The sequence below is a fragment of the Cariama cristata genome, unplaced genomic scaffold (assembly GCF_000690535.1).
Source record: "Cariama cristata isolate BGI_N322 unplaced genomic scaffold, ASM69053v1 scaffold27588, whole genome shotgun sequence".
Taxonomy (NCBI): Eukaryota; Metazoa; Chordata; class Aves; order Cariamiformes; family Cariamidae; genus Cariama; species Cariama cristata.
The window spans coordinates 1-10,303 of NW_009631032.1; the positions used below are offsets into that span (position 1 = coordinate 1).

The window sequence follows — 10,303 nt, forward strand, 5'->3', positions numbered from 1 at the left end:
CGTGAGGGGAGCGGGGGCAGCTGGCGGCTCTGCCGGGCCCCTCCCTAGCGCGGTCACTTCGCTCCTCGGAAAAAAGAAAACCACAAGTCAGGAGTGAGGTCTTTAATAGTCCCCACGCCATCTAATTGTGAAATTGGCGGTTTTCTCAAGTACGCGATTATGGGGAAGGCTTTCAGTCCTCCGAGGAGAGAGTTGAAAGAGCGGAGCTGCGGCAGCCGGGGCGTGGGGATTCTTGGTTTCAGCTTAGAAACTGGGCGGCGTCGGCACTTAGCGAGCTCCGCGGCCGTCCCTTCCCCTCCTCCTGCCTCCCTTTTCCCACTTTCTCTCGCGTGGGCGCTCTAAGTGCGGGCTGTACCTCGGTGGCCCGAAACCCGCGGCATCTGAGCTCCCCGCTCGTCTCCTTGCCAGCACCTGGCCTGCCGGGGCTGGGCGGCTCGTCCTCACGCCCGGCATCCTGCTTCGCTGCAGGCTTGCCGAGGGGCGTGCGTCCCGCAGGTTTCCTGAAAATAAAAAAATTCCTAATGTTCCTGTGGCTACAGTAAGTTCTGTTTTGTTTCTGTTTTTTTTTTTTTTCTTTTCGTTAATGACTCAACCGCTTGCCTCCTGCGTAAGATTATAGAGCCAGCGAGAATTGTTGGATGAAGTTTCTGGGGCGTTTCCTCCATTTTTGTGGAGGAAGACTCGCACTGCCATTCCTGAATTAAAAAGAGGGGAGGAGGGGGAAACGAGTCCCTTCCACAGGGCAGAAACTTCGGCCTCTGAAGTTCAATTGCAGTGAATTAGTAAAAAGAAAATAGAAGTTTAAAATGGAGGTGGGGATCTGAGGCAATAGTTACCTAAAACCCATCAGCCGCTGCACTGCGCTGCTCTAACCCCAGCTTTGCGATTGTAATTACTGCTGTGAGCGGCACACTTAGCAGAAATTAGTTTGGGTTTCCTCTGTGGCTTCCCATGAATTTCTGAATGGGGTTTCAAGTCTTTACAGGAAGATCGCCCCGAGATGGTTATCGTGTCCTGGGAGGGTGAATCACTCCAACACGGGTTTGTCTCCACTGTAGGTTACGCTGCTGATAATGCCTGGAACCGGAGCAGAGGACTGCAGGGTGGGAGAGTACTTACATGAAGGTCACTGCTGCCTGGCTTGTCCAGCAGGTAAGGCTTCAGGCGGTTATAGCTAACAGCAGCGTTGTTTTTGCCCATGGAGATGACTGTGTCACTATTGTGTTTTACATCACATCCGGTGAAAGTGTAAGCCTGGTTGGAGCTGTGGTGGCTTTTTGATGCTGTTAAGGCTGGGCTCCGTTTGGAAGCTGGAGCCCCTCGTGCAGTAGGTGATAACTGGGAGAGGTGCCTGAGCAGCAAGTCAGGAAACCTCTGCTTGCTGTTGAGGATGAAGTGTTCAAAGTCAGGTGGTGGGGTGGTTTTTTTTTTTTTAAAAAAAAAAAAAGAATAAAAAGGCCTAGGGGAATTCTGGTATTTCTGTATCTGGAGGTAAAACTTTGGTTTGCCTTTGCTCTCCACTCCTTGCTCAATGTTAACTCTACACACATGCTTTGTGCCAAGAAACACCGTGTAGATAGTATCAAAGGGGTTATCGGGTGTATTTAGAGATAATTCGGACAAAGGAGAACAGAGGTTGTTATAAGCAGTTCTCCCTATGCCCGCCATGCTCCTTCAGAGATGGCGCTGGCCACATGGGTGACTCCCGTGTTGCAGTGAGTCACCCTCGTCCCTGGTGCATCACGGCTCATTTGCCACCGCTCCCAGTCTGAGCGCCAAGCTGCGAACATGCCTCCTGACCCTGCTGTGCCGCTCGGTTCACATGGCACACCGTTCGCTGGCGAGGAGGGGTTGAACTTTCACCAAAACCGGTTTTGTGTTGTAACATCCTGTTATAGTCCTTTGCCTGTTAAATGATCCCTTGAGAGTGCTGCCGCTGCCGGTTCTCCTCTTCCACAGGTACTTACGCTGCTCAGCACTGCAGTGCCTCGCACTTGAAAGGAAGATGCCTCCCTTGCACCGAAGGAGAGGATTATACCGCCCATGAGAATGGCTTGGAAGAATGCTTGCCATGCAGACAGTGCAAAGAGGGTACCAAGCACAATTTTGATGAAGCCTTAACCCTTTTCCCTGTTTTTAATGTGGAAAGCCTGATCCTCTGTTTTTTTGCACTTCTCGTCATTACAAATATTGAACTTACAAATAAATTGCCTTTGTGGCCTGAGTATAATTTTTGTGCAGGTGTAGAGAGTCACAACTTATATATTTACTTTGTAACTTATGGTTTTTTTTTTTCAGATCAGATAACTTTGAGACCCTGTACTCTGACACATGATACTGAATGCCAATGCAAACAAGGGTATTTCTGCCCTGCCGAGGGCTGTGAAATATGTCAGAGATGCAGTACAATGTAAGTCTGATAATGAATCTAAGCAACTGCTTTCCTTCTAGGGAATGTTAGAGCTGTGGCCCAATCTTTGCTGATACCTAACACATGTTATTAGGCTGTAAATAATTGCCCTGAAGCCAAATGGCATTATTCATGCATTTAAGTTTTGGGTGTAAAATACATGAGGTTGGGACTTAGAAAGATACAGATTTTGGTTTTGTTGTGCTTGTTGCTTATGGCTGTAAGCTTACACTTTTCATGTCATCAGATTAGTCCTTCCCCACCCACACACTTGAATGAGCTCTGTAGCAGGCAGACCAAAATTCTGGGAGGTAGAACCACCTGTTGAAGGGAACTAATGAATAATGCACCTACTCTGTGGGTTTTCTTTTCCCTGCTACTTAGAGGCTAACATCCATGAGCTTTATCTGCTTTGCTTCTATTTAATCTTGTAGTACTATCTCGGATTGTTTAAAGATGCACTTTTAACAGAGTTACCTGTTTATGGATGTTCTGTTCATGTCTCTAAGCTCTGCCTGAAAAAAAAAAAAATTCAGGCCTGGGCAGAGCTGCATATTGTTCTGGAGATGTTGATACAACCCTGTGTTGCTATCCACTTCAGGTGTCCAGAAGGGAAAGAAATTGTGCAGAACTGCAATGCTACTATGGACCTAGGATGTGGCTTGCCTGATCAAGGTCTGGTACACAAATACCATTCAGTTTGGTTTGTTGGGTCTGTGGCTTCAGGCTAACACCACCAGAGCAGTCTGTAAAACAGTGGTTTAAACTACTGTAACATGTTTAAGAGCTTCTGTATTTTGGTCTGGGAACTACTTGCTAAAGACAAGTTCTGAAAGGGCATGAAGTGACAAACCATCTTGAATTTCACTTAGTGGAAAGCTACATGTATTGGCAGGGCTTTCAAGGTTGCAACAGTGACACTGTTAACATTATGGTTAGTGCAAAGATTTCTTTCATGTTTTCTATGTGTGGGAAGCTGTGTATGGAGTGCTGGCAGATAGCTTCTGCCAGGCTAGAGAAAGAAGGACTACCAACACTACAGCACCTGAAGCATGCTGTCATCTTTTGCATACCTGTTTTCCCCTTTTCTTAAATGTCTCTTCATAAAACCTTGTAGAAGTTACATTGCAGCTTGTATGGAATCCCAGGCTGCATATGGGATAATGATGGGTGGTGCTGATGAGTACTTGCACGTTCAGGTCAGCTAACAGTCCCAGCACCTTTTCCAGGACATACTAGATAGGTTATTCTACTAGGGCTGAGCTTAGGTTCTTTAGGACAGCAGAGAAGACTCGCCCTTCAGAATATCTTGTTTGGGGACTGCTTCACTACTAATCTGGCTTGTTTTTCCTTTGCAGGAAGCACAGCTCTTGTTTGGATTACTGTGATTTTTTTGGTGGCTGTTGGGTTTTTGCTGTTCTTTGTAATCAGAAAGCTGAAGAGTGATAAAGGTAACTGCTTGATTACTGTCCATAAACTTTTCCAGAACGTGGCAAAGCATGCACTAAGGCTATCCCTGTTTTTTGTGTTACTTTATAGGGGACCTGTTTAAGCTCCAGCTCATTTAGTATGTTATTCAATTAAGTAATGCCCCTAGATGGAGACTAATTTTATTCAATAAATAAAATGTATAAACTTTAACTATGAGCTTTCTTACTTTGCTGACTGATGCCATTGCTTCAAGGCAAGATTAGTGTAAGGTCCTTAAAAGGACTTTTTCTATCTACTTGCATTGTATTGGCAGAGAGTGAGGAAAAACATGTGCGTAAGCTCAGACATATGGAGCAAGAAGTAGCAACTAATTAGATCATCAACTACTTTCACTGTGTGTGGCTGTGGAGATTTTTTTTCTACAAATTGTTGCGCTCTCATCATTTGAGCTTCTCAACATGAATGTTAGGTTGATAAGTCCTGCGTGAATTCATTTTATTTTTTTTTAGTGGAGATGGAGTTGTCTTCCTGAGAAACTTTTATTTCTGCTACTGCATATTAAAGTGTTTTTGCAACTAGTTTGGTTAGAACAGTGTTGAATATCATTCTGAGTTTTAAATGTTGACTTTGTTCAAAGCATGTCTTACTGATTATATTGGAGTAAAGACAATTTCTGCCTTCTCTCTTGTATTGCCATAGCCCACAAAAATGCTAAGAAGCATAAGCTGGAGGCAGGGGGAGGTTGAAATAGTGGCTTAAAAGCCAAACTGCCTCTTGTGGTCTGTATCTTACTAAGCGGGACTCTTTATCCCTGTGTGAAGGCACAGTGTTTGTGCTGTTGGTGGAAGCTGAGGGTAGTACTCTCATGAAACATATGACAGGTCAAGGAAACTAAATGGCTCATGTTAGAGCTTTGGTTTAGGTTACAAAGCTGTCTACTGCATATAAATTTTGTGATTTCAGCTATGTTTAAGTTGCTGCAATTCCTAAAAGTTTCTTGACATTTTTTGTTGTTTTCCAGCTGCTTCAACTGATAAAGATGCAGAGAAAGGTCTGGTAAGTATATGATGGATGAAGTGTTTCATCTCAGTCTTCTGCAGCATAATTGTGCACTGCTTAATTGTACCTGATGTACAACTTTCAATTTTTGTCTCGCTGTAGACCTCTGGTAGGATGTGTTCCTGTGATGCAGCAAGTTGTGATTCATACAGGGCCAGATGTTAGCAAGGGCCCGATGCATTCACTAGCTGTGTGTGTCCACTGCAGTTGGCATTTCCGGTACTTCCTTTGGAAACATGCCAGAGCCAGGAATGTTTTGAAACTGAAAAAAATAATTAGGCTAAGCGCAAGCTTTCACTTCAGACTGTCTCCAAGCGATGCCTTCATCCAATTAGTTCTTTGCCGCTTTATGCATGTATTCCCCAGGCAACATCAGCTATCGCTTCCCCGCATGGTTGTGTTGTAGCTTTCTTTGCATTTTAACTACAATATTGTTTGTTCAAAAGACTTACGTCTCTTGATCCAGCAGAGTGACTGAGCCTTCCTGCCTTTGGGCTCATGTCACCAGGACCTGGCAGTTTGACTTCTTGGTCCTAGAGAGTCCCATAAGACAAGGGGTTCAGGGCTCAGAGCATATCAGTTCAGAAGTACATCCCTGAAAAGGGGTTACCAAGCTAAGGTAGGGTGCTGGCACATGTTCTGCTTTCAAGCTAGGTTCACTCTGGCCTCCTGTAGTCACACACTAGTTTGGAACCTTAATGTTTCAGTTTAAAAAGGTTATTGCTAGTCCAGCATTTTGCAGGATAAATACAAGACTAGCTTGTATCTAGCTAGTCTAGTCCAGCTTTAGCTCCTCTATTCAGAAGCTGGACTCTTAACAGTATGGTGAGGCAAAAATGAGCTCAGTCTTCACTAGTATAGTTAAAGATGTGTAACATCAAGCTGTAAAACAAATGTTTGTATTGATGAGGATCTAAGAAAACCTTCCAGATTCCTCTTGCAGTACATGTACAGTACTGCCTTCTCCCTTCTGCCTTTCTTGTCGCCCACGCAGCTGACTCACTACTCACCTGGTACATGAGCTTTAGACTAATCTTACTAGTTAGACATTTCAAGTAATGGAATGTATCTTAATTGTGTCACAACTACTTGAAGACTGAAGAAACAGCATTGAAAGATGTGTTTAAAAACATCACCTTCAACTCTTCTCTTTTTTTTAAGGTCCATAAGTGGCTCAAATATGCAAACAACCCATGGGTTTTTGTTGGGTTGTGTCTCCCCCAGCGCCCTGGCCAGATTCGAAGCGCTTCGTGTATTCGTAGGAGCTGATGAAGAAACATGACAGAAAACTTGGCCAAGATACTGTAGCATAGGAATAGGCAAATACCACATCTCTCTAATTTGAGTAAAATGGTAGTAGAATAATGCAACCACAAATCAGTGCAAGGTGATGCTTAGCTCTGACATAAGAGTCGTCACAGACTTGAGTTGCAATGTCTGTGCACTTGGAGTGTTCATGTTATTGTAACAAAAAGCTTATTTGCTAAGGAGAGATACACTGATGCAGTTCTGAGACCAGATGTTTTGGCACCAACACACTGTCCCTTCCAAAGTACCTGTGAATTAATACTGCTGTAAAAAGGAAAAAAAAAAAAAACAAACAAAAAAACCCAAATAAACCCCCAAAAATGCTGTTACTTTTATTTCATTCCAAAATAGAGCAGCAGCTATTAGGCAGCCATGCTGTGTACCTTCAGGTGCTAAGTTACCTATTTAAGAGCTATTCTGTATAAATAGATCAACTTGTTTGACCTGTTTGCACCCTTAAATAGAAAGTGGATTCAATGAGGATGATGTACAACTACATGTGTGATGTGTGCGGTTGTTCTCCTTGCATCACTACTTATACATGTTGGTCACATGGTGGTATGACACGTGGGTCACTGACCTTATGCAAACAGAAATCACACTGGCTTATGCTCATGGGGAACTGTACCTTAAACAAAGTCTCATTGGAAAAACAGTCACTCCTCACCCTCATTTTGCACCTTTAAAAAGGAAAAAATTCCTAAAGATTTCAACTTTTAGCACTAGCTGATATGCTAGATAAATGCTGGTCTGCTTTGTACTTGTACTGTTCTTGATGAGATGGAGCTATACTCCCTGGCCTATGCTTGTTTATTGACGATACTAAAATTCACGCAGCCCTCCTTGCTTGCTTCCCTTTTTGTCCCCTCACAAAAGCTATGTAATGTGCACTGGTGCTCACTGGCTTCTTTCAAGTGATTCTAGTTTTTGAATGTGCTAGAAAAACTAATCCAGCCAAAAAAAAAACCCCCAAACCCAAGCTGGTGCACTTACATGGAGCTGATAGGCTATTATCAGCTTGGCAGAAGCTCTGGGAGCATCAGCTTTGATACAATGGTAGGCTTGAGGACGCTGTTGCTGTCAGTTCAGGTGCAGCAAGGTAATTTAATTTCCTCCTGCCTCAGGAGGGGTGCATACCTTCCATACCTAGAGAGGAGCAGGCAGCAATACATGCCAGTGAAAACATTAAGAAAAAAAGCTAGGAAAAGTTTCCTGTGTTTGTTGTGGAGGTAGCCTGTGAGCCTTACCCCGCAGTCCAGTGGAAGCAGAACAGTCAGCGAAGCAGAGAGTTTAGGCTCTGAAACCATTTGGAGTCCAATTCTGTACGGGCTGTAACTTTTGCATGTTTGTGATTTTGCCAAATTATCAGCTTTGTTATTATTTCTCTGATATCTGGTGACTTCAAGTATTCTGTTTTCTTCCTTTGGACTGTCCTTGAAGGCCTGCCTGTGAAACATCTCTTAAAATATGTTCTTATTCTTTACAGGATTCTGAGGGCAGTACTGAAAGCCTTATTTTACCAGAAGTGGAGACACCTGCAAATAACGCAGCCAACCCAGAGGGTGAGAACTCTGGGGAGAGCCCTGAGGGCCAAGCGCAAACCAAGGTTAACTTAGAAGTAAAAAACACATCACTAGAGGAAAACAGTGTTGTGCATTCTAAAGGGGGCACCATCCTGCCCGGGGGCTGCAGGCGCCAAGTGAAAATGTGCTGGAGGAGGATCGCTTCACTACCAGCAAAAACCGGGCAGAATCCTGCTTCTCATCAGAATGCCCCGTCTAACGTACCAAGTGGTAGGATGCCAGCAAATCGTATGGTAAGTGTGTATGTGTGAAGTTATCATTGTATTTTCTGATACATGTGTAGTTTCAGTTGAGTTCTTAGCTATTCCTTGAGTGATAGATGCTGGTTTTGGGCAGAACAATAGGGAAGAGGAGGCTTTGCCTTAAAGATGTAATGGAAAGTATGGAAAGTGGTATCTTGGGAAAGCAAACTTCAGTCCCTCAATTTGATCTGCTCTGCCTCTTTCGTGTCCCTATTCAATATTTACACAGAAGCTATTCTTCTGCAATAGCAGCAAACATGTTGCCTTGTTGCTTCACTTTGGAGATAGTAGCATGGCTATTTCAGCATACAATTTTCTTTACTCAAATACTTTCAGCTGTGCTGTGAAATCTGCCCCCCTCCACCTTATTGATGTGTGTGCTGTGGAAGCAAGCTATCAAGTAGCCCAGGAATAATCATGAGTGAAGCACTCTGATATGTTGGAGTAATGGTCCAACTTTGTATTACAGGTACGAGAACCAAGGTGTCGAATAATTGTTAAAGATCTCTCTCAAAAAGGTAAGTATTCCATAAATTGGCAGTACTTTGAATTTGGCTTTCTCCTGTTGACTTTAGCCTACTTAAGAAGTAGCGGAGGGAGGCTAATGAATATTGCTTAGAGCTAAGGCTTTCAATTTGTTGTAAAATATGCTGAAACAGGATTATTACTACATTTGAGAGAAGTCGTAGTCCCTATGGTGAATTATTCTACTTTAAAGCATGGCTTTTCTGCACAGGAGTATATTGTAGTTGTGCTTTTAAGAATAAGAATAGTACAACATTTTTTGGTATGTTTTAAACAAGTCTGCATTGCAGCAGTATACTCTGCCTTAACAAGTAAGGTATAGGTCAGAGCAGGAGATCTTTCTGTCAAATGTCCTCACATGGAAGACCACATGGAATCCCCTTACATCTAGCTGTACCCAGCAAGTTGATGTGCTGGATGTCCAAGGAATGAGTTTTGCTCATGCTGGTCTTGGTGTGACAAACCTGTACCAGTAGCATCGTGAAGTGGTTGAAGCCTTCTCTTGAGTAGCCCTATTAAGCTTAAGTGAAGATGTGCAGGCCAATGAAACCTTCCTCAAAACCACTTTTACTGAATAGTGTCTCGCCTTAAGAGACTATTTTTTGAGATATGTAGACCGATACCTTTATCTTCTTTCAAGACAACTCAGTAAGAAACCTATTTGTCCTGCTGCTGCTTAGGTGCCAAACCTGGCCTTACTGCTGCTGTTTGGTCTATGCATGTACAGCCTGAAAATTAATGGGAAAGTATGTATGTCAGCGATGAAAAAAATCCGTATTTTAAAAGTTAAGCTGGTATGTGTTGTGTATTTTGTCTTTCAGAACTGAGAGACACCTATCGGGCCTTTATGAATAAAGTACCACTGAAAAAATGGAACCAGCTTATGAGAACTCATCTGCAAGAAAATGATATTGTTAAAATTATTCATGACTTTCCTAATGACATAGAAGAGCAATCTTATCAGATGCTTCTCACCTGGAAAAACACACTGGGAGAGAAACAATCTATTATTAAGTTACTGGATGAGTTAAGGTATCTAGATACCAAGGCTTATCATAATGTATTGAACACTTTAAAAAGTAATAACATTATAAGTAAATTAGAAGCTACAGATTAATGTTTACGATGAACTTCAAAAGTGCTCCTGTGTACATATATATGCCTACAAACTTCCTGTGAATGGGGACGTCAACAAACTGCTAGTAAAAGTGACGGCATGGACTTGATATCCTCCTCACCTTCATGCAGGGAGCTGGAAGTCATTTAACACCGTTGGTGTTAACGTGGACTTCAGTTGCGATGTTCGCTAAGGTCTTTGGAGTTGTACGATATTAAACTCGGGCACTGGATGCCAGCTTGAGAGTGAGGAGCTCCAGCTTACATTTCTCTTGCGTGAGGCAGGACCATGCTGTTCAAGCCCGGGCCGTGGGAACAAAGAGGCTGCTGCTATTTTTGAGAGGACTGCAATGCTTTGTTTTCTGGAACGATTATGTTTTGTATTGGTATACTCAGAACTGTTACGTTTGAAGCACAGCAATAAAAGCCCGGTTGAGCCAGAGGCTGGGGTTGACTCTTGGACCTTCTTGTCTGAGGGTGGGAGGTGTTGTGAGGGGAGCCCGTTCCCGCTCGGCTTCGGGGCCGCCCGGCTGTGGTAAACCCCTGCAACACGACCGCTGCTCCTGAGGAGAGACCGGCTGCGCGACGGCCGCCCGCTTGGCGGGAAAGCTGTGTGGGCGGGAAGGCGG

The 10,303-nt window shown here is 43.6% G+C and overlaps 1 protein-coding gene across 1 annotated transcript; it reads left to right on the forward strand.

The window, feature by feature from the left end:
- Nucleotides 1–150: 150 nt before the first annotated feature.
- Nucleotides 151–9,675, forward strand: LOC104157030 (the record flags this gene model as incomplete). The annotated part of the gene is made up of 10 exons (XM_009705801.1): nt 151–482; nt 1,059–1,152; nt 1,960–2,091; nt 2,299–2,410; nt 3,012–3,085; nt 3,769–3,861; nt 4,863–4,897; nt 7,695–8,024; nt 8,503–8,551; nt 9,380–9,675. Coding segments are annotated over 10 exons (1,547 nt in total), but the record flags the coding sequence as incomplete, so codon positions are not given.
- Between the last annotated feature and the right edge of the window lie 628 nt (nt 9,676–10,303).